Source organism: Aulostomus chinensis, chromosome 21 (assembly GCF_037954235.1).
Source record: "Aulostomus chinensis isolate RoL2024-O1b breed Wild chromosome 21, RoL_Achi_v1.0, whole genome shotgun sequence".
Taxonomy (NCBI): Eukaryota; Metazoa; Chordata; class Actinopteri; order Syngnathiformes; family Aulostomidae; genus Aulostomus; species Aulostomus chinensis.
This window is the reverse complement of record NC_141340.1, coordinates 6140803-6165586: the sequence shown is the minus strand read 5'-3', so window position 1 is coordinate 6165586 and position 24784 is coordinate 6140803. Positions and strand designations below refer to the sequence as shown.

Sequence of the window (24784 nt, the reverse complement as noted above, 5' to 3'; positions counted from 1 at the left end):
TTTATACATTCACTACCACGAGTAGTAGAGGCAGCTCAGCAGCTCCGCGATATACAACCTTCAGCAGGTTTCACTATGGATACGTGGACTGTACTTTTCCTCACTGCCATCATTTCTTCACGGATGTGCTGCGAAGAGTTCTATTTCTGTTTAATTTGTCCATAGAACACAAGCCCTGAATGGCTGTTGCTTATCTAGGAAAGTTATTGCCTTTTTGAGCCCTTCCTCCAATAGGCAAGCCCTCCTGGACCTTCACACATGGAGCTCTCTTGGTTTTGAGTACAGCCTGCTCTCAAAGACGGATGTGCAGGACAGGCACGCCTTTGAAAACGTTCCCTCAAACATACAATAATGGCCTTCAAGAGGTCAGAAGTGCAGCTTTTGAGTAACAGAATGAATACAAAGTTATTTAAAACTCAGTGAAAGGTGCAAAATTGTCTTGAAAAAGGTCCCAAGCGAAAAGCATCTACACTCTTCTAGATATACACGAGTACCTCTATTTCTGATTGTGTATTTATTTGATAAAACAGCTCTACGGGTATCTTGCAAGGTGTTTTTTTCTCACAGTCTTCTCCAACATTTGCAGACTTCTCGATGAATTGCTTCAGAGCAACACTTCCAGTTGTTGAGCGGTGTGAAACCTTTTAATAACGTTACAAACAAGACCCTCAGGACCTTGAATATTTCTTAGATTTTTTATTTTTTTTATTTTTTTTCCCACCAAAGGAAGCATTTACTTGTTTGGGCATTTTATTGAATACTCAGCAAAATCGGTTAAGTCGCATTTATGTCTGAATATATTCTGAATTAGGTCTCCTAAATTCACAGGTGCCAATAATTCTGACCCCGACTGTACCTTTGGTTCAGCTCAATTGAATTTCACCTTTACACGGATCCTGAAACTTGGCATGGCTTTGTAAAACCTCAAGTGTATCAGGAAGGTCAAAAAAGACTTCACTGTATTTGTTTGGCAAACTTTATAAGACCGTTAAAAAAAAAAAAAACAACAAAAAAAACAACACACTGCTGGCTTCACAACATTTCTGGTTTTTAGATATAACTCCATTATAATCAGTGCTGATGTTGCGTGTAGGGTAAGCAGCTAGATTTATATACCGAAACAGGATGAGGTATTGTGTCTGTGACAGAAGCGGTCATCACGGAGGCTTTGGTGCCGAAGCCACGCGCGGAGAGACTGACTTTCGGCAACAATGGACCAGGTGATTGATGAGCCAGAGGAGTGTGTCCTCTCAACAGACCAATTAACCTTGATGAGACTGTGGCTGCTCCAAGCCAAATATTTTACCTCCGCTTATTTTCTCTCATGGCTGCGTCTCCCACACTGCTCTCCCGCCACATCTGAAGAAGGAAAAGTCTTGTTATAATAGTTGCGGCAGGTTCCTCCTTGTGTGTACTACAGAATGGAGAAATATTTATACTTCAGGATAAGGGGGTGACTCAGTGCTGTTTTTTTCTTTAACTTGCGGCAAGAAATGATGTTACCCTACATCCAGGAAAGGAACTTTTCTTCTGTATGATATTAGGTATAGTACATGTAAAAATTGTTGTGGTAACTGAAGGTCGTAGTGATCTGGCCTCGCATCAGTGTGTGTGTGTGTGTGTGTGTGTGTGTAATGGGGGAGTGTCCAACTCAGGACTGGTTCTCCTACTGATGGGTGGGCTGAGGTTTCTTCCTCTTTCTCTCTCATTATCTTCTTTACCTCCTCCTGCTGTGTTTCTTCTCTGACTCGGAGGTCAGCAAGGGTTGTGGTGATTGGAAAAGCCACCCCACCCCCCCCCCCCCCCACCCCCTTGGAGAATTCCCAGCTGGAACTGGATTTCAATTTACTGTCAGAAAGACGTTGAATTTTAGTTGAAAATTTAAATTGGGTTGACGTTCGTGTTGGTCTGGCATAAAACCCCAATACCAGTTTAATGGTGCGTTCCAGTTGAACTCAGAATTTCCAAGTTCCCAGTTGGAAATTTTTAACTGGAACCCCTGCTGAGGGCAGGCTTCCTGCTCGGAAATTTTGCGATACCTGACAAACCACCGAGATCTCAACTCAAGACAAGAGCTAGAGCGTTGGATGAAATACTGTATTTTGCGTGTCTTTCTTATTTTGTCACATTTCATCAGTTGTGCACATAGTACTTTATATTTTCTATCTCCAGACTTGTCGCTGTGAGGTTTTTATGCACATAATACCATGTGCTGCTATGTTATAACTTTGACAGGAACACCAATACCTCGGACAGGATCTCATTCCCATTACCGACCCCCTGAGGTCCGATGAAAATGCAGCATTAAATTCTGACAAAATATCACATCCAAAAACATTGTAGTTCGTCATTGTCTGGGCGTCAACATTTGGTGAGTTTCAGTCACTTGACGTCATGTCCTCAGTTGTCCATTTACAAACATCTGATGTTGCATGCTAGTTAGCTGGACAAGTTCTTACAATATTTTGAGGGGGAAAAAAGCATAAACATCACCTTTCCCCAGCTCGTATCTGTATTGTCATTACTTGTATTACTTGGTTTCATAATAAACGACTATACATTCCTTATACCTCCAGTATCAAGCAGAGTCAATACTGCAGTTTCTCTCTTTTGAGAGAGAGTTCTGCCTCCACCCCAATACATTGGAAGTGAATAGAAAATCAGCTGTGGTTCAAAATTTAATACAGAAAATAAGAACTTGTCATGAACGTCCTCATCCTGCTTCATCTCAAGACCTTGCTATTGTCACTTCTCATTGAATTGACTGCCTAGCAAGTAACATCTCCATAAAAACGGTCGACACTGTGTTCTGCAGATTAATCAGAGTAACAGGGACACTTTTTTCTTTTTCTTTGAGGCAGAGCTGCTGCTGCTGAAATTTTTATAAATTTTCAATGATGCGCGCTCTGCAGTTGACATTCCATTCACCTTCATTGTGTTCGTGGGGGGAGGCAGCTCAAATAGAAGTGTCAGAATCTCAGCACACAAAAACCACTGCAAAATAATGGAGAAAATCAGAAAATAGGCAACTGAAATTTCACGGTTTCACTGACACCATAGTTATATAAACATTGAACCATAGAAAGCGTCCTGCTTCTTGATTAATGGAAACGATCAAACTATGTCAGTATAAATGGATTCCAGTTGTCCTAAAATATAAGAGGTCATATCTCCCAGCCCCATTGAGAACTTAGTTGAACATGTGGGAATGAGCACAAATAATATGAAAATTAAAAAATAAATAAATGAGCAGTTCATTAATATAAATAGTTGCAGTTATATTTACTGAACTCAGATTATATTGACTTTATCCGAGAACCTTTTTTACTATTTTTATTTCCATTTTCTATTATTACTGTTTGCATGAAGGGAGAGAAAAGCAATGTAAAAATTTTATTCTCACTTTTTTCTTTTTTTTTTTTTACCGCATGATACAATTCTTGAATCTTATTTTTCACAGGGATTTTCAATAACCCTGGCACAAAAGAGGAAATAAAGATTAATGTAAACAACATAGGTATTTGAAAAAAAAAAAAAACATCAGTTTTGATAAGAACTGCAACAAGAAATTATTATACTAAACATCCGTGACCCAGAATTACCCCTTCAGTGTGTCCGTGGATGATATTAACACTAATGACCCTATATAATATCATTTTGGGGATTTAATTGAATGGGAGAAATACGAACACTTTGGTTCTCTTAAAAACTAAGACACCTTTTTTAAAAATTTAGATGATGACACATCATCATTGACACACCAAAAAAAAAAAAAAAAAATCCATCCATCCATCCATTTTCTATACAGCTTACCTGTTAAAGGTTGGGGGGTGGAGCCTATCCCAGCTGACATTGGGTGAGAGGCCAGGTTCACCCTGGATGGGTCACCAGTCGGTCGCAGGGCCATCAGCAGCAATTAGGGTTCAGTATCTTGCTCAAGGACACTTGGACACGGTCACCGGGGGAAGTGAGGATCGAACCAGTGACCCTTTGGTTGCTAGACGGCCACCACCTCTGAGCCATGCCGCCTTTAATACATACATATACCATTGAATATTAGAATTACAACATAGTTTTTTGGGAAAATATCCCACTTCATGCTCAGTTTAATAAGGTCTCAAGGTTTCAGGTGAAGCCTTTTGAGTGCCCGTCCACACAACAACCTACGGGTTAAGTTTGGCTCCTTGAAATCCCTCCAGCCCTCCCATAGATGCCAGCACACTTCTCAGATATCCATCCACATGGCAGATTCGATTGCTGGCTGGCTGGCTGGCTGGCTGGCTGGCTGGCTGGCTGGCTGGCTGGCTGGCTGGCTGGCTGGCTGGCTGGCAGGGCTCCGGGCAGAGTGTTGGAGTCAGTTCAGCAGGTCAGATTCTACTGTGGAGTAGCTCTTATTTTGTTAGGGGATATTAATCTTATATATTATTCAGCTGCATGTTTTGTTGTCATCTAATAGGTTCTCCATGCAGTCAGGAGGTTGTAGTGGTCTGGCTCTGATGTCTCTGAGGATACAGGGGTGTCATTGTCTGGCTTAAGTAGGAAGGAAGTAAAGACAAAAAGAAGAGGGCCTCCACGAGGTGACGACATTTGAGCCGGAGGCCCTGACCATATGTTGTTTTATCCTCTCCCATGTGGAGACCCCTCTAAGTTGCTCTGACCCCAGCATCCCCGCCCCCCACTGACCAAACGGCCAGCCAGAGTGACAGCAGCGCCTGCTTAGGCTTCTATTCGCTGGATCTCTTCTTGCTTGGTCACATAACGCAAGCCTTTTGTATGCTGTCATAATCTCTGGTGCTGCTCAAGTTAATAAATATCCCTATTCATACCGCTTTATGTTTTCTTTTGCTTTCCCTACTGTTTATCACCCCGTTCTTTGTTTGTTCGCTGATTATTTTTTTCCACGTGTTTGTGGACAGTCTAAAGATCAAATCAGATATGTGGACATACGTGCCGAGATCTCCGTCCAGAAGTGACAAACAGCATGAAACTTTGAAAAACTCAAACTCCTGATTGTCCCAAACAGCTATACCACTATGACCCTTTCACAGGTTAAAATGACACGCATAAACTCTCTTTGTCTTATGAATCTGGACAGGTCACACTAGATTTGTCTTAAATGGTCAAAGTGAGCTGTTGGAAGGGTGTAAAATTTGTAAAAGGCAAAATTCTGGTTTAAGTGGCTCAAACATTTATCTGTCATTTGGCTGGTAGAACATTTGTGTGTGTGTGTGCGTGTGCGCGTGTATGTATAAGTTATTTTTAGAATGATTGTAAAGGCCATGGATAACAGCCCTGGGTGAGACACCCTGCATTTGAACCAGCACCACATCGTGTACTAGCTAATTGTAAATTAGCGAGCTGACGTACCATTAGCTTACACTGCTTGCATCTATTTCTCTAGAATGAAACAACTTAAACACATTTTCTGATAAATTAATCACCAACAGGGAGTGTTTAACAGTGTAGACAGCAACTCCCATGATCCCACGCTGTCTTTTTCAATTTTTTTGATTGAGAGGCTCCAAGCCGTGGAAATCACATTCTGTGGGCTGAAGTACAATGTTGAATGCAGTACGTTTAATAGAGAATTACTACTTTTACCATCCTAGAATGGGTCTTTGACTTTACTAACATAGCGTCTGGATTTATTTAGTATTGAATAAGAGGATTGATTATTTTCCGTGGCGTTGTTTGAGTTTTGTTTGGCTTTTTTATGTACAGTATGAGGTCAAAGACTTCTCTCCTTCATGCGAACGCCTGCTTGGTGTCAGGCACTAAAGTTAGGCGGGAGGCAGCTGTTGCCATGGGAGTGACAAGCACAGGTGAGAGTTCGCCAGTTGTTCCCAGGCGTCTCAATGGTAGTGTGGGATTGTGGGCTCTGACACTGTTTGCATTGTTTTAGTGTGTGTGTGTGTGTGTTTGTGTGCACGCGCGTGTGTGTGCGTGCGTGCGTGCGTGCGTGTGTGTGTGTGTGAGCCAACAAGTTGCGAAATATCTTCATTTCGTCTTTTTTTTTTCCCACCGGGTTTTTGTTTACAGAGAAAGAAACATTACAATTCTGCATGTTGTGGTCGTATCTTAAAAGAGGAAATAAAAGCAGTTGACAGCTCCTTGTTAGTTTCTAAAATGTTGAATGATTTAATTCCAGCTGAAATTAATGGATTTCACACAACTGGGAGATGTATTTGACAGTTTCAGAGCTTTCCAAGTTACGTGCTCCATATATCTTGTTGACGCACGACCTTCCTGTCAAAATTTCACTGGGGAGACTCTGCGGCTCCAAATAGAAGAGTCACATCAGGAAATCGTGCAGAGCAAATACATGTTTATAACTCCTCTTAAGATACGTTACCAGAGGCGGGAGAATATCTGGTATAATATGGTGTGTTTATGGCTCCGAACACGGTTTGTTTTTTGACTGTATCCAGCAAACAGAAGAATTTCATTTCAAATGTGAAGAAGCTCTTTGTTGCAGCTTTCCTTCACGATTTTGTCAAGTTCTAGACAAAAGACATAAATAAAAGCTGAACTGATGTTTCATGTCGCTCGCCTTTGTTGTATTTTTAGAGTCGTAGTTTGTGATTATAATTAATCACAGTTGATAGTCTTTCCTACAAACATGTGCCTCCTTCTGGTCTCTCTTTACCAGCGTCCTGGCATGCCGTCTGGAGCGAGAATGCCCCACCAGGGAGCTCCCATGGGCCCCCCCGGTCCACCGTATGGAGGGAGCCCGGCGGTGCGGCCCGGACTGCCCTCCCCGGTGATGGAGCCCAGTCGTAAGAGGCCTGCCCCCTCCCAGCAGGTCCAGCAGCAGCAACAGCAGCAGCAGCAGCAGCAGCAGCAGGCCGTCCAGAACCGGGCCAGAAAGTGAGTTTGTCGACCTGTAACTCCTCTCGGAACCCTGCATGGCTCGCATCTTCGTGTGTCTGCTTTTGTGGAAAAGATCATGGAGTGTGCAACGGCTGTGGTTATACTGGAACCAAACACCCAATATTTTGCTCTAAAGATAAAACAACCAAGAATCATGAATGATTAATATGGACGTTCAATACTTTTTTCATTAATAATAAAAAAGTAACAATATTCCTTGATCACGCACTGTGGTTCAAAATGTTGCCAATTTTAGTTTTCTGATGATATGCATTTTTTTTTCTTCGTATGGCTGCTACATCTGCTCAACATTCATCCACGACTTTTGAAATAAACATTCGTAGCAGTTCTTTTAAAGCGCAGGCTGCTAAATTTCCCACTCTGATTAATTTCTGCTTCTCCTGTAAACATGTTAGCTTCCCACCACAACATCAACACAGTTTTAGTGGCACTTTAAAGAAGGATCGCAGTAGAGATACAAACTTTTGCAGGATGTACTAGTGTACAACTGCCTGGTATCATTACTCTGCAGTACGCTGCTCTTTTTCGCTCCATCACGCATCTGTGAATCTCCCTCCGTGTTGATCATTTCAACCAGAATAATGTCCAAAAATACATTAATTCTACTTTAAATGCGCTTAATTTGAGAAGTTTGCCACATTCTCGTTGAAAATAAAGACATCAGGTGATTTGAAACAAAACACAGCTCTGCTACTCAGGCTGTCAGTTTTCCAGTTGAGCTAAAATGAATTGTGGGCTAACTAGTGAGGAAATGGACATGAAATTAATAGACAATAAATAAATAAATGTGGTAGATGTTTAATCATCAGCTATGAAAGAGAGTTATGAATCAACAGTAATTACCATGCACTGTTTGACTCCGAGGTAGTGAAGCGACCATTAATGTTGCTGATTAAAAATGTGAAATATTTTTCATTTCCAGCCACAAACTTGATCATTTTGGGCATGCGACTTTTTACCAATTTAAATTGAATATTTTAGGGAATGGTCTGTTGCGGAGGTGCAGCAATTAATGACTCAGTTCGTCGCGTTCGTGTTTCAGAGTCTTAAAAACAAGGATTTTGCAACTTTTTGCTGCTTTTATGATAAAAAAGTTGGCGCATTGGGGTTTTGGAATGTTGGTTGGATCCCAACAACATTTAAGACTAAATATTTAATTTAGAAAATAAACTGCAGATAAATTGATGATTAAATGAACGGTTACTTCCAGCCCTCATGTAGCCCTAGGAATTTTTTTTTTTAAATTTTTGTGAGATTTAATGGATTATAATCATGGATCGTTCAAAATAGTAGAGTAGACACAGTATGCTTAACAGCCATTCCTGAACAATGATCTCCTACAATCTAATCCTCAGAATCACATCAATTCACTGTTAATTTAATGTGTGTTCTGCTTTCAGTTCTATTGTCTTGTTTGTTCAGAGGCTTCTTTGCATCCTACTCACTGCTCTGTGCATCCCTGTCACCATGACACGAGTGTGTCTGCTACCCTCTTCTTGTTGTCCGCTTTGTCGTACATCCCTGGCATATCCACTCAGTTGTTCCTTCAATCTCTAGTGAGATTTTTGTCGTCTATTCAATAAGATCTGAACACCGGCATCCCAGACACAAACACAGTGGAAGGTCTGTACAGAGACAAGTGGGTGGCAGGTACGGTCATTAAAAAGACGATCAATATGCGCACTCGCTGGACCTCGTCTCTCTCTCGCTTTTTCATTCTCTCAGTATCTGCAGCACCATTGATCCACTCGCAATTAAGCAGGCTTGTCGAACAGGTCAGGGGAAATGTTGTCCCGTGTCTGGGCTTCAACCTCCAGAGTGGCCGGACTGGCTGCGGAGCATCTGATCGATGGTCCAGGGTGACCCATCCAGGTGTCTCTTTCACTCTCGGTTGCGTTGTGAGAGCGCGCGTCCTCTGGCAAACAAGTTGATGGCCGAGCTCCCTGCACTCCTTCATCCTGTTTGGACCCCACACAGCTGCCAGCTGAGCAGGCCACCTGTGTTTGCAGTGTCATTGAGACCTTACCATCCCAGCGAGTTCATACTAAAAATATGGTTCACCTCTGTTTTCTTTGCATTAACTGCTAGGATCGGTTTGGTGTCAGAACCATAAAACCATAAGAAATAAGCTTTGTTTTTTTCTTACAGCTGCAAAGGCTGCACCGTTTTGAAAACAAAAAAAGGTGTACTTGAGATTATTTTGACTGATATTGTAAATGCAATATGATTTGTAATATTAGAGGTAATAGCAGTTCTGACAGCATTATTCTCATTTCAATGAAAACCCCATTAAAACAGAAAAGGTGTGATTTTTGTGGTAATATGCATCAAGCCAAGAGAATATGATGTATCAGCAGGACGTCTCCGCAGCACCACAATATTTATTCAAAGTGGTATTGTGATACACAATCAACCTTAAACAAATATTCCTCCTCCTTCACTGAGAAAGTGCTGATAAGAGTACAGATACCAGAGGAACAGTTCCCAGATATAACGTTAAAATACAGATGCAACTATGTTTTCTCCTTTTTAATGTACAAGACAAAACAAATAAAAATGAAATAGTGACCCCCCCCCCCAAAAAAACCCTCAGTGCACACTGAAACATGGGTTTGCTGAACTGTTGCACACCGAGTTTAAAAGTAACACACATGAGGAAAAGTCGTGGAGTCCACTGGATGGGCCAGTAAGGCGAATTAAAAGAGAAAAACTCTAAAATCTTTGAAGATTAGCCAGCAGGCCGCTGCTTGGGAGTAAATAAAAGACTTGACCCGAACACCATCGCTACTCCCATCTCGATACTGTCTAATACGGGGTCTTTAGATGGCTCGGGGTTGCAGGTCACTCTCTCTGCATCTGCTGCTGATACGTTTGGTAACTTTGGTTATGAACTTTCCCTCATTTGACCTACATACAGTCATCAAACTAACAAGAGATGTCACATGACAGCAGCTCCGACTCACACGAGAACTCAAAACACAGTTGGCTGTGGCAGTCTTGCAGTATCAGGTCACGTTCGAATAGTAGTTTACACATTTGAATCGATGTTTCGTCTTAGAATTTCACGTCTGTTCCATTCCTTACAGCCTCAGTTGATTTAAAGCCGTGAAGTTGGTGATTTTGAAATATTCTGATCTGTCATCAGCTCAGTTGCACCTGTAACCAACCACGCCCTAGAGTGAATCAGCCAAAGCAACACGATCCATTCATCTTTCTCCCCTCAGCTTTGTTCTTTTATGCTTGTTTGTCATATTTGTCCTTGAGGTTCAACCAAACCAGAGCACTTCAGGTTACTTAGGAACATTGCAAAATTTATGTGGTGATGAAACAGGCTTCTTGGTGCTTGCTGGTTCAAGGTTTTCTGATCAAGGGCTACTTTTATTGCTAATGAAAGGGACTGAAATGTTTGAGATTTGGTCTGGGTGCTGGCAAAAAAAAAAGTAGTTTGTATATTCATCAGTAACGGGGAACGCCACCCTGAGTTGAATAAAAGAGACCTCGCATTGCTCGTCGACGGTCCACCCCTTCAGTGTGTCCATTATCAGTGTGTTGTCTGTCTGTGTGTGAAGCATGATTGTTTTGGTTCACGGAGAAACTTTGTTGAAGGAGTGTGTCCCTCAGACAAGGAGGACAACTCCCAGGTCTTCCTCCGCTACACATTGTGAGTGCATGGACACAATTACACGCCCATCCCAGTGCCTGCCCTTGTCACCTGCTAACAGACCCTTGAACTTAACACACATCCAACACATACAGACAGATAACAGCCAGGACCACCAGGTGTTACCCCTCTGACATTTCTACCACTGAGTGTGTGTCTCACCGCAACTCTAATCGGACAACCTTCGAATCCTCACCAATTCTTAGGAAGCCGGTTGGATTCCCCGGAGCCAATGAGATGCCAGCGAGGCAGATGGACATGAGAGAGCCCCAATCAGATCCCACGCTCGGATCAAAGTAGGAGTTTATTCTGCTGCATGTCCATTTTCTTACATTTGATAGCCTATTTTTTTAGTCTCTCACCTGAGCCCAGCACTCCCTGAATGAGCTGTTATGGCCTAAAATACATACAGGCTCCTAGATGACAACTAAAAATGTAGTGATGCATGCTTTGGACTGGAGCATGGCATGATGGGAACCATTCTCTGCAGCTAGAAGAGAAAAATAAAGTAGAATCCAATATCAGTCCCTTGTAAGACTCTGTAAAATGGCTGATGTTGTGATGCAGTGTTTTCCTTTGCAATGCACCCCCAGATCCTTGAGTTCTCCTTGCAGCAGGCTTGTTTCAGTACTTGGCATGCTGATGTAACTTACTGTTTCACAGACAATTGTTGTGTTCTGTGATAGGAATTCACCCTACACTCTTAGAAAAGAATCTAGAGACATTTGCAGGGCAGGAAACAGGGCTTGGCAATACAGTGTGATGATGCATCTTCAACAAAAAGAAACTGCTCTCACTTTTTTTGTCAGCTTTTTCACACACATAGATGATTAAAGTCCTTAAGTCCTGGTGTGACCAAAATCTTAAAAAATGAGAGCGATAAGTGCGGAAGAGCATAACCCCCCCCCCCCCCCCCGGCCCATCAACGTTTTTAGGGTGTGCATGTTTATCCCCTCCTGTTGACAAAAGGCATGTAAATTGAACCATTCATAAACAAAGCAGGAGTTAATTTGCACGTAACTGTTTTTTGGTTGCACAAAAATAAAAATAAACAAGCTTACAAGCTGCATGTCACCGTCATATTATTTATCTTGCACAGTCAAAAAGTAAGACTCATTAAAATGTCACCAGGCTAAAAATCTTGCGTTCAGTTTTCACTCACTCCCACAAAAAAAATGTGTGTCCTGACCAGCCGAAGCCAGAGAGATCAGGAAGTGTCCGAAGTGGCGCATCATGCATTCTTAAGTGCAGGAGAAACTGCCACTTTCGGCCAGAGGGGCCGCCAAAGTCAACACGAACTGAAATCTCGTATCAGCTGCTTATTATTGTTGATTTTCATGCGATTGAATCTTGTACTAGACAAAAATTGTTATCACAGTTTGAATATCATCACAGAATATAAAACTATGTCTGTCATGGACTTTTTTCTTTTCTTTTCTTTTCTTTTCCCCAGTATAGCTCACCCCTATTATCTGTGATTACCCAAAGATTCACTCAAAAAGTGAAGGTCAAACAAAATCACTGAATTCCAAAGTTTACTTGCAGTAACAGGTGAAAAAAACCACCACCACCAACAAGAACAACAAAAAACAAACAAGAAAAGCAGACTGAAGCAATCGAAAACTCAGGGTCACTAGCATTAAACAAGCTGAGGTTCTAGACAAGAGAACTACATGAACTACAATGTCTGGGGAGTGAGTATGTAGTAGTATGGGTCCTGGGAAATCTGATTGATTGATGCAGGTGATGAGAAACACTGGCGGGAAACTGAACAATGGCAGGAAGTAAAGCAGACTAAAATGCATGGGGATAAATTTGTACAAACTAAAATCGGAAGTGAGGCTAGATTCCATACTAGTCCATGTCATTTAGAAACAATTTGATACTTTCATTGTGAAGAAGTCAGATTTTTAGGGAATTAGTTGAGAAATATTGTATTTCTCCTCCAATAGTTAGACATATGTTGAAACCAGCAACATATCACATGCTCCTCTGACCGCTTGTTTTTATTTTTTTATGCTGAGCGAACCATCTTTAGCTTCCTGCATGCTTCAGAGATGCTGGAGTAGTGTTGACGTTCTCATCCACAGCTCAGCAAATAAGCATAGGCTACGTCCTTAAATGTTGAACCGCTGCTTTGAATTAGTGAAGTAACATCGATGATAAAAGCATTTAAAGTTAAAAAATTTAAGATAAAGTAGCCCGCATGTCTCAATTTAGGACCGCAGAGAATAGGCCAAAATCCTTGAAATAAATCATGAATCTCACTGCCTCTTTACATCTTCTTCACACGAGTTTATGTAACACGTAAGAAAAGATTTTTTTTAACGGCGATCACAAAAATGTGGCTAAATCGTCCTTGAGAAAGAAATCACAACTTTTTTCTTTCTTTCTTTCTTTTTTTGAATTGACCATTTTGCAGTGCGTTGTCATCCAGCTGCTTTTAGGCAGCGTCCTTCGGCAGACAGCAACACTTGCATGAATTTTAATGGTGGCTCACATATCACAAGATGTTCCTTCCCTCTTTCTTTTTGACTGAATTTTAAAGGGAATTTGGGTAGAATAGGAAGTGAGCTGAATGTTAAAAAGTCACGATAAAAGCTTTTGTCCTTTTTACCTTCCTGGTAAGTATAAGAGAAAAAAAACAGTAAACAACTGTCCTCACACAGCAGGAAATGTCTGGCATTCATGAATGAACACACACACACACACACACACACGTATATATGTTCTTAAGTGAATATCTTGGAGACAATGCATTCATGAAGGCTCTTGAACACACATCCTGTCACCACTCCAGTCCTGTTGCAGCGTCCCCCAGTGATATGCCCCTGTGTGTGTGTGTGTGTGTGTGTGTGTGTGTGTGTGTGTGTGTGTGCGCGCGTGTGCGTGCATGCGTGTGTGTGTGTGCGTGTGTGTGCGTATGTCAGGCAAAACATGTGTGAGATGACACTTTTTTGGCCGTCAGAGGCTCTCACTCTCTAGGTGGACTGCTGCATTTCAGAGAAGACACACACACTCGAACATGCACACACACACACAGCTGGGACGCTGGGGTGCTGGATATGGCCCAGCATTTTAGCAGATGGCCTGGGTGCTACGCTATCAGTCACCATAGTAACATGCTCTCTTTTTCCTCTTTCTCTCTGTCTTTCTCTCCCTCTCTCTAGTGCTAAGAGAAGGAAAATGGCAGACAAGATTCTTCCGCAAAGGGTGAGGCTGCATATTTTTACCTTTGTTGCTCTGTTTTTTCTCTGTGTTTGTTGTTATATTTTGTGTGCAGAGCCGGAAAAAAAATCCTGCTCGGTTTTGATGTCAGGGGTTCTTGGAAGGCGCAGAGGGCCAGATGATTATGTGTTTTTTCCAAATGAGATGGGTGAGGGGAGTGATCCGGAGGTTTTAGGGTATTTTTTTGAAGGGTTCATTTTTTTTAATATATTTGGATGTGCTCATTGATTTAAACTGGAATAGTCAGCTGGAAATGGCCGCAACCACAAGTAGAACTAAAAGAGACAGTGGACTCACCACGTTACCACAGGTGAGTCCGTGCCGAATATGATTTTCATCCCGCGGTCTCAGCCCAGTGCCACGCCATCACCTCACCACGTCCTGGCCAGCACACACTCTGACACTGTGGAGGTCTGGCGCGTCTGGGTTCAGGTCTTATCCCCTAACATAACCCAGACGGGAGAGAGATAGCAGTATGCCACAAGAATGAGTCAGGGACAGGGAATGTCTGCCACCCTCCTCTGTCTGCTTGGCATCTCGGCCCGCTGAAATGCGGTGAGATAGAGGAGCAATGAGAGGGAACAATGAAGGCAGCCATTTAGAAAGAAACATGAAAGAGGAGGGAGGGAGGAGAAGGAGCTAACTAGGAGTGTAGGTGCATAGTTTGGTAAGCAGAAGCCCTTGATGCTCAGAGGACTTTCATCGGTATGGTAATGTCTCAGCGCAGGCTGGTCGGCTGCATAACATGCATCTCATTGTTATCCCCTCAGGATGGTGTGGACCTCCAGTATTAATGACGGATCGGGCAGCTGATTTCTTTAAGGATAGAAACGACCTCAGTAGGGAAATACATCTCATGCAGGGCAAACACTGTCAATCACTAACTGTTATGTATAAAATATAGCTGGTTTAGGAACTGAGGGAACTTTTTCATAATTCCTGCAACTGTTGGAGACAGTTCCCCTCTTTCCTGGTGTGTCCAGATTGCAGAAGCTGGTAACTGTTTTAGTTCTAGAAACCCCATTAAAGGGAACCCTCCTAGCTCAGAGTCCTTCCTCGGCAAAATCTGAACCTTGAGTGATTTAAGTGTTGGTTGACTGGTTGAGGACAAGCCAGCACAGCCCCGGTAACCAGGGCTGCCACCTTTTTCGCTCACCGTCTGGGGGAAGATGACTCCCCGTGTAATTTTGACAGCTATTATGGTACATTATTTATAGGTTAGATGAGGGAGCAGTTGTGGACTCCCCCTGTACCAGAGCCTGGGTCAACAGACCCTGCTACACCCCCATATTGGTGGCCCCTGCTGTTAACTGAAACAGGCCGTTGAGTGAAAGTAGTTCCCTGCTGGTTAGTCCTCATGACTGCATTCCTAGAACTGCTTGGTATAAAGGCACCTACTTGCATCTTTAGTAGGAGAAAGTTTCCTCAAAGTCACAGTATTCTTAAAGCAATACTTCCATTGTACTTTGCCCTTCAAGTACTCTCAAGAACGTGTCTTGAGCTCATGAAGATGTTTCTCTTCATTACGTTACTTCTTTGTGACTTCTGAAAACAGAAAGAACCAGCTACATCCAAAAATTGTACAAAGTGGAAGACACTGTCCGTTGTAATCCACAGTCACTTTGGTTTGAGTTCAAAACAAACGGAGTAAAACACTACTGAGGGCATTTGCTCATACTTGCTAGTATGACACAGAAGTCATGTAGCTATTGAAGAGGGATCCTCACTGAACCACTACTAGATTTAAGCTTTAAATTACTGGTATGAGCACAACATGACATTTAGAATATTTACATTTGATGAAATGCTGCAGCTAAAGCACAAGGTCTTGGATTTGATTAAATGAGGAATAAGAACAAGATGATACAGTCAGTGTGGAGCAGGATTATCGTATCTAGATTTAAAGCTGCTTAAAGGGGAAATTAAATTAATCATGTTAAGGTGTGAAATGTCCTTGAAACAAGACAGTGGACCCCTACAGATACCTAATCTGCTTACAACTAAACATGATATTCAGGTAGTGTTTGTGGAGAAAATCTGACTTGTAAAAGCTGTGTTTATGCAAATGTTGCTGTTGACTGATCTGATGAATTTAATGTTCCTCCCCAGATCCGCGAGCTAGTCCCCGAGTCTCAGGCCTACATGGATCTGCTGGCATTTGAGCGCAAACTGGACCAGACCATCATGCGCAAACGTGTGGACATCCAGGAAGCACTGAAGAGACCAATGAAGGTAAGAATCATTCATGTGTCCAGGTAACCTCTTCACAGGTTTCCCCCATGGATATCTCTCTCTCTCTCTCTCTCTCTCTCTCTCTCTCTCTCTGTTTCACTTGCTGAAATAACTTTCTGTGGCGGCCATATCGTATTCTTGATTTTTACAAAGTTTTTAACATGGGGTTGTCCATGCCTTTTCTATCATGCAAAATCTCAGTCAATTCTCGGGTGGATTACCCCAAATGTGGCACAAACATCCAAGGATGAAGGATGAACTGCAAAGATTTTGTTGGTCAACAGTCAAAGTCATCGTCAGGAACACCTTGATGGAGTTTAGTATATTTGGCACAAAAGTTGACCGGGACCCAAGGATGAACAGAAAGGTCGTGGTGGCCAAAGGTCACGGTCACTGTCACCTCTCATGTATGCGATATCTGTCCCATTCTCCCTAAAGCAAAAACTCAGGAACACCTTGAAGTGGTTTCTTAAAATTTGCCAGAAACGTCCAATGGGATTCGGGGGGTTAACTAAAGCAATTTTGGTGGTCGAAGGTCAAAGTCTTAAAGGTCAAGGTCACTGTCACCAGTCCATTCTCGTGAAAGCAATATCTCTGTCTTGATGGAGTTTATTCAGATTTGGCACAACCAACCACTGGGACTCGAGGATGAAGTGACGACATTTTCGGTGGTCAGAGGTGAAGGTCGTTGTGACAGGCACAAACCCAGAGGCTGTAAATTATGTCTGGTTTGATCCGCTGTCATGCTGTTAGTGTCTGATGAGACTGGACAACATTTCAAATCTCTTTAAACTGTGATATTTCATGTGCACTTGTGTCAGCAGCAAAAGCGTAAATTGAGGCTTTACATATCCAACACCTTCAACCCTGCCAGACCCGACGCTGATGACTCCGATGGCAGCATTGCATCTTGGGAGCTTCGAGTAGAGGGGAAATTGCTGGATGATGTGAGTGATTATAATATAGCATCTGTGCTCTCCTGTGAGGTGTAGTGTTTAGTATTATGTCATCTCTGGTGCACGTCAAGTCCAATAAATTCCTCTTCTAAAAATAACTGAGATCATAATCTTCCCATTTAGAATCAAAGCCACACAAGGGGGTGTTTTTGGCCCCTTGTCAGACTCGACAGATTCAAAAATGATCAGCTGATTTGGAATAGTAATGAATGATTGATGTTTTGAAGAGCGTTAACAGGGACTGTAGATGCAGCATGAAAAGGAAGATGTTATTTTTGCGCCATTTTGCTTCAAAAAGCTCTGATGCTCTCAGCAGTCCAGGCAAGGCCATCATTTCACAGCGGTAGAAACCATTTAGGTCTCTCAAACCACAAATATTTTCTGGTTGAGCTTAGAGGAAGTGGACCCTGAGAATGTCTTATGTCTCACTTTCTTTCAATCTCACTCAGCTCCTTGTGGTTTTTTGATGAGTAATGTTGCTATAAGTAAAATGTTTGCATTTTTTGTTCCTTCGTACGTATGTACGTCTGCGTCTGATTTTAGATGTTAACCAACCAGCTGTTTCTGTTTCACAGCCGGGGAAACAGAAGAAGAAGTTCTCTTCATTTTTTAAGAGCCTTGTGATCGAGCTGGACAAGGACCTGTACGGTCCTGACAACCACCTGGTGGAGGTCAGTTCCAACATGGCGGCTGCACACGCCGTTAGCCTGCTCCTCCAAAATGATAGCTGACATTTTAGCATTTATCATCACGGTCATAGATAAACAACATTCTACATGGTTCTCATTTAATTTTACATGCGAATAATTGAAATTCTCAGTTTGTAATTTTTGCCTTGTGGGGGGCTTAATTGTGAGTAGTATTTTGAGGAAAATGAATAAACAACAATCTAATGGTTGTTATTTCCTTGAAAGAGGAGAAAAAAAAGGAGTTTCCATTACTTGTAACATTTGTAACAAGTAGATGGTAGCAACCCGAAACTACCCGACATGTCTGCAATACTGCAAAAACAAATTTTCAACAGCTTGAAATAGGCCAACCCAGGCCTGTTGCCAGAATGAAGCGACTGACCACACACAGGAACAACAGATTATTAATAATCCCATGCAACTCAGCCAATAATTTTGTCGGTTTGGCTGTTTCTAGATGGAAACAAAAAGCTGAAACAGAGAAACTCACATGCAGTAAATTAGCAAAAATAAAAAGGCAGCCTCTTATTGATAAGCAGACGATTTCAGGATTTTCTAAGCACACTATGTCATTATCATAATTAATAACAATCATTAAATTGAAAAAGGCATGATTAATAATTGCAATACAGTTGCAATTTTAGTAATTAGTAAGGTATTAGCGCCCCCCACAGACATATGGTTTTACTGCTGTCATGGGCACTCATTTCCCACTGCTAACATTGCTAACACTGTTATTTCCCCTAAAAGGAGGACAGAGTGTCATTTGAGTATGAAAGGATTTGAAAAGTTGGTACAGTGGGAGGAGCTAACATGACTAACTGTGGTCAAAGAAATTGTAAAAATGTTTTAAAGCTCCATCCTGGCCACAAGAAGGGGATTTCTCTGCACTCTTGCATGTAGAAATTAGATCAGGGTTCCCAAAGTGGCGGTCACGACCCAGACACGGATGAAGGGCTGCAAGATGATTTCCAGGAAATGAAAAAAAGATTCAAAATTGATTTAAAAAGCCAATAATTGTTTCAAAAGAGAAAATATGAGTATAACTACTACAGAAAATACTAGTTAAATTTGACTAGGCTACTAGTGTGTATGTGTGTGTGTGTGTGCTTTAACCACATCTGGAGGTAGTGGGGGTCTTTATCATCTTTATTTTCGTGGTTCTGAGCCAAAAAAATTCTGGGAAAGCCTGACTCAGAAAACAGATCGGCTAGCAAAGAAGATATACGTCCCTCACGAAGATCTAAATTAGATCAGCTCCAGTTGAAACACTGTCCATTTAACTTACAAAAGCCAGATCTATCTGCAAACTTTTACAGTGTGCAGGACTTCTGTTTTCTCTGTAGTAACGTTGTCATCTTCAGAGTAACTGAAACTGTGTAATGTCCAAGTATGCAATATCTCTCTGCAGTCGACTGGAAGGATAAGCGCTTATTTACTTCCTCCATCACATCACATTAGAAACGCGGAGCTTTTGTACGCTGCACAATCAGCGAGTCTGTGTTCAGGTATGCAGTCAGGGTCAACCACGCCGAGGAGGAACGGTTCATCTCACCCCAACTAACCTGCTCCCTTTCTGTTTTTTAAAAGCCATTGTAGAGAACTGGAAAGGTGTTTTTATTTCCCAATAATCCAGTTTTGTTTGAACGTGCAGGTGGGAACGCAGGATAAAACAAACGCTTATTAAAAGCAACCGGCGGCTGCCTTTCACTTTGTATCCTCACGAAATGTATCGACATTTTAAAAAAAAAAGGCACTGTAGGGAGTTCAGAGAGAAAATTATGATTTCTCAAGGTTCCTCCATTTAAGAGGGTATTTTAACAAGGCACTCAAGTGCTCCATCCTGAATAGTCTTCCATCACTTTTCTCCACCTTGAGGTACAATCAGCACTTAATCTGTTTTGAGTCAGCCGGTAGTTGGAGGAAACATTACCCTGTATGTAATTCCTGTTTAAAGTGCTTTTCTTTTAGCATTCTGAGCAGTAAAATGAATATGGGTATGTAAATAACTCTTCAAATGCAGCTAGAGGAAGGAGAGCCTCTGTTAAATGTAGGATACAGACACGCCGACTGACGTTTCGGTTTTACTGTGACTTAAATAGGAGTCTCAGCTGAGTGCGGCTGCTTGATTGAACTTTTCTTATCTTGGTAACTCGGCACATGATGCATGACTTGTTTGCAGAAATGTAAACTCTTATAAAGCACCTCTGACGTTCACGGTTGAATCTACATCAGCGCTAGTGCCTGGAATTTGGTGTTCCAAGTTATTTGTATTAGGCCCTTCACTGTCTTTCTAATTAAAAATGCAGGAATGTTTGAGTAGAGAGGTTTATTTGAGAGGCTCATAGACACAAACATGCTAGATATTTCATGTCTATTTAAAAATAAAAACTTAAAATGCTTTTGTTGGAGTGGCACGATCATTTTAGACTTTGAAAAAAACTCTGACCTCTGAGGTTTTTGTTTGACACGCTGATGAAAGTTTGATGCTGAAGGAATGTTGTTTTAAAAGTCTTAAGATGATCATTCCAGGACAGTAAAGGCATTTTAATTGTTAATTCCAAAACTGATGGTAGCTGCACCTTTCAGGTCTCAGCTTTTAGAGATGCTGATGCTGTATTTGACCAGATGTTTCCCCAGGTTTGATGTGTTGCCAAGGACAACTTTGCATTTCACTTTACAACTATTGTCTCGGGGGACACGCCGAGGTTTGAGACCCTCTCCTCAACTGCTGCCGAGTTTATAAGAATAGATAAAAAAAATAAAATCAGTACATCAGTAAAAGATCACCTGAGTTGATTTCAAAATGTGTCATCAAATTTAGCATCAATAGTGTGCCTGTAATTTCTGTTAGTACCAGTAGGGGGAGACAAAAGTGCAGGTTTAAAGATGGAAGAATCCACTCTGATGAATAAATTCTGTCCCAGAAAAAAACTATGCGATTTTGGGAGCTAAGTGGATGTTTTGGTCTTTCAGTGGCATCGCACGGCCACCACCCAGGAGACGGACGGCTTCCAGGTGAAGAGGCCGGGAGACGTGAGCGTGCGCTGTACTCTGCTGCTGATGCTGGACTACCAGGTGAGGAGGAGGATGTCACTTTAGCAGACTGTCCACATTTAGACGTGTTTTGTAGCTGTCAGGTTAGATGGGGCTCTTGTAAAGACTCTGAGGTAAATGGCTATATCTCCTCAGCCACCCCAGTTTAAGCTGGACCCCCGCCTGGCTCGCCTGCTCGGCATTCACACGCAGACTCGCTCCTGCATCATCCAGGCTCTCTGGCAGTACGTCAAGACTAACAAGCTGCAGGACTCCCATGACAAGGAGTACATCAACTGTGATAAGTACTTCCAACAGGTACAGCAGTCGCTCACAGCCACGGGTCACAGAGACTCCGCTTACATGGACTTCAGTATCCCGGTTATCAGGTTCATCCTGGATTTGATCATATTTGGGATACAGCGAGTACATGGATAGTATCCTGGTATCCTGTATGCTCTGGGAACAGGCGCCTGCCATGTTTGCAACACAATCCGATAATTCTGAACTGCCCCTAAATGAGACCACTTTGGCTTACAAAGCCCCGGTCAGCTCATCCGCGAGTGTGAGAGGCTGTACTAAAGACGTCCTCACCTTTGACCTTGTCTCTGCTGCTGTGCAGGACGAGGAAGCAGTACAGTGGTAGAGAGTCATGGTCATCGTTGAGATCAGTGGTTCTGAGGGGGATTTCCTTTTACATTTGAAAGTTGCTGGATCATAACCTTCTTTTTGATCTTGTAATATATCTTTTCCATCGTGACCCGACTCCCTCCACTGCTGGGAAACCAGCGTCCTGTCGCCTGTGTACTACTGTCTTGACAAGGTCAGCGTGTTGATGCTTCCTCCCGTCTAAACCGCCAGGTATATTCAGTTCTGTCACTTGCTGTCCCGTCTCTGTTATGATACTTGTGTGAAGGCACACCTGTGCAGGTACTTATCAGCTGTCAGAATCTGCAATGAGATATATATATACATACTCCAGTATCCAGGTTTCTGATTAGTCCAGAGAACATAACCAGTTCCCTCAAAAATCCGGTAATGGCTTATTCAGGTTTCTAAAGGCAGGATATGTTGTTTACATGTATAAATGCAAAAACAGGGTTCCTCGAAGACCAGATCAGAACTGTCAGAGGTGAGCAATATTTTTTTTTTTACTGTACTTGGATATTTTATGGCATTTTTTTTCGTAACAATATAATATGCAATATGGAAAAAAGTATAGTGCAGTCTTGAGAGCCACACAAACAAGAATCTAACAAAGCAACTCTTCATTTTAATTATTGCCAAATGCACAACAGCATAAAGTTTGCCGAAAATTAGAATTAAACCCTGATTTACAAATCAAAATTCAAAGGAAAATGGAAAAATCTAATAATATCACCCTGGTAAAAACAGGTGGAAATGTTGTAAGAATATTTATGTGAAGCTCAAATATGAGATGATACAATAATGCACAGTCCTGATAACTGGGATGCTCCAGTCCATGCAAATGCGCTCATCATAGAAGTATTAACGTCAGATTTTAGGTCAGAAAATATCTTGTAGGCAGTAACGACGAACCAAAAGACGCTAACATGTCCTTCTGTCATTCGCTTCATTACGTCAGTGTTAATTTGAGAGCTCATTTTCTCACCCGCTCCCCTTCAGATTTTTGACTGCCCTCGGCTGAAGTTCTCTGAGATCCCCCAGCGCCTCACCAACCTCCTCCTGCCCCCCGATCCCATCGTCATCAACCACGTTATCAGGTAGATCCTCCAGCGTGTTCTCCCCTCTGGAACGTTCTGTGAAGTTCTCTGGTTCTTTCAAAATATTCAAAACATGCCTGCTGGCGTCCCCTCCCTCGGGACGCTCATCAACTCATATTCGTGCGCTAATTAGCAGTTGAAACTGTTAATATTTTTGTAAAAAAAAAAAAAAAAAAAGAAAGACATAACTTATCAAAGATTTATTCAAAGATCTCCTTCCAGGTTCTCTGAGGAATTTCTTAAACACATGATGTGCATAAATGAATGTTTCACCAATGCTTTCTCCGCCGTCAGTGTGGACCCCAATGACCAGAAAAAGACCGCATGCTACGACATCGACGTGGAGGTGGAAGACCCCCTGAAGAGCCAGATGAGCAGCTTCCTCCTCTCCACTGCCAACCAGCAGGAAATCGCCACGCTCGACAACAAGGTGAGCTCACCGACAGCCCCGGATTAACTCAGCCAAATCTTTGATGCTGTATATCACCTGGAGGTGACAGGCGAGCTGCCTCGTGGGAACCGCTGATTTTATGTTACGGCCGTTGTTCGTTTGTAGTAGGAAGTTATCAATGTTGGAACAAGATTTGTGTCTAACGGACTCTTTTTAACAATGTTGTTTTGAGTTGGCTGCACTGAGCAAGCAGGAAGAGAGGGTGGGACTGTGTTTATACAGAGGGTCATATTCTGAACAAGACGCCGCCATGTTAACAGTTTTCTTTTAACAACCTACAACGAAGTCCTACCAGAGTTTTTGCAGCATTTTGCAGCACATATGCGGTCAAACTGGTTTACAAAGTATGGTCCAGCATCCAGGAAGTGTTACCAACTCAGCTCTAAGCACAGTTTTGTGAATTATTGGCAACAAAGGCACATGGACGCTGTCTGTTTGTTTTAGGTTGTTGTTTTTTTTCCTTTGATTTATACACTGTAACTTCCTCTTTTTCAGATCCATGAGACCATCGAGTCCATCAACCAGCTGAAGATCCAGAGGGACTTCATGCTCAGTTTTTCCAGAGATCCCAAGGGCTACATCCAGGACTGGCTTAAATCCCAGAGCAGAGACCTTAAGGTTCCATCCTGCTATTTATATCCACTCATGTGATGTAGCTTCCAGTCCCATTGAAATGACAACTGGCTGCTTTTATCTGACAGGATTTCTAGATGTAGGGATGCAAAATGAAGGTAAATGATTGAAAAGAAGAGAGAGGTGGAAATGGGGCGGTGCAGCGGTGCAGTGGTCAGCACTGTGGCCTCACAGCAAGAGGGTTCCGGGTTTGAACCCCGGCTCCAGCACAGGATCTTTCTGTGTGGAGTCTCCATGTTCTCCCTGTTCCTGTGTGGGTTCTCTCTGGTACTCCAGCTTCCTCCCACAGTCCAAAGACATCAAGAGGGGACGAGGCTGATTGATACTCTAAATTGACTGTAGGTGTGACTGTGAGTGTGAATGGTTGTCTGTCTCTATGTGTTGGCCCTGCGATGGACTGGTGACCTGTCCAGGGTGAACCCGCCTCTCACCTGAAGGCTGCTGGAATAGGCGCCACCCCCCCCCCCCCCGCGACCCTTAACAAAATAAGCAGTATAAAATGAATCAATGGATGGATGGAGAGGTGGAAATGCTTGAAGAATATCTGTGGAGGATCAAGAAGTGTTAATTGTGTTTACTTCAGTTAAACATACAAAGCTTGAAACTATCTGGCAGAACATAGAGAAGACAAGTTTTGTTTATTGCAAACTTCATGTTTGTCCCATATGATATTAACGGTGGTGAATATTTAGTCCTGTCATTAATGATTGTCTTCTCATAGTTAATGACGGATGTGGTGGGGAACCCTGAAGAGGAGAGGAGGGCAGCGTTCTACCACGAGCCCTGGTCCCAGGAGGCTGTTAGCCGCTATTTCTACTGTAAGGTGAGGAAACAGCACCTCAGCGCCTCTGGATTTTGCCCTCCAAATCCTTAAAGTAAAACTTTTTGGGAAATACACTCTTTTGCCACCTTCCTTAGTGCCAGACAAGAAGATAATTACCCTTCTCTCAGCTAGAGGACCACCGAGAAAGACCTCTAGTTAGTTTAGCACAATGAATGCTAGGGGATGGGAAGTGTTAGCATACAGGTGGCATTGATTCCTGGTAGTTAGGAAAGTAGTTCCAATCATGTGTCTGATTTTAGAATTACAGTACCTTGTCATCTGAAAATGATTTTGTAAAGCAAGTTATGTATGACCCTAGTTATACTGAAGACAGCTTTGGAGAAGTGTATTTGTTCACTTTTGATAGAAGTATGCTAAGACTTCCCATCATTCATTGCACTACGCTAACTAGCGGTGAGCCAGCCTCTGGGTCTCAGCT

At 42.4% G+C, this 24784-nt stretch overlaps 1 protein-coding gene across 6 annotated transcripts in view; it reads left to right on the top strand.

The window, feature by feature from the left end:
• The window catches only part of smarcd3b (SWI/SNF related BAF chromatin remodeling complex subunit D3b), a 42256-nt gene that overhangs the window by 14603 nt on the left and 2869 nt on the right, over window positions 1-24784 (top strand). For 3 of the 6 annotated variants that reach the window (XM_086191657.1, XM_086191658.1, XM_086191654.1), the window contains exons 2-13: window positions 6650-6867; window positions 10759-10848; window positions 13723-13765; window positions 15890-16012; window positions 16834-16959; window positions 17544-17639; window positions 20634-20735; window positions 20850-21011; window positions 22341-22438; window positions 22733-22868; window positions 23385-23507; window positions 24244-24345. In XM_086191657.1, coding sequence (XP_086047783.1) covers window positions 6650-6867; window positions 10759-10848; window positions 13723-13765; window positions 15890-16012; window positions 16834-16959; window positions 17544-17639; window positions 20634-20735; window positions 20850-21011; window positions 22341-22438; window positions 22733-22868; window positions 23385-23507; window positions 24244-24345 — 1419 coding nt within the window. The remainder of the gene's footprint in view (window positions 1-6649; window positions 6868-10758; window positions 10849-13722; window positions 13766-15889; window positions 16013-16833; window positions 16960-17543; window positions 17640-20633; window positions 20736-20849; window positions 21012-22340; window positions 22439-22732; window positions 22869-23384; window positions 23508-24243; window positions 24346-24784) is intronic. The other 3 variants (XM_086191655.1, XM_086191659.1, XM_086191660.1) reach the window with 3 other exon arrangements.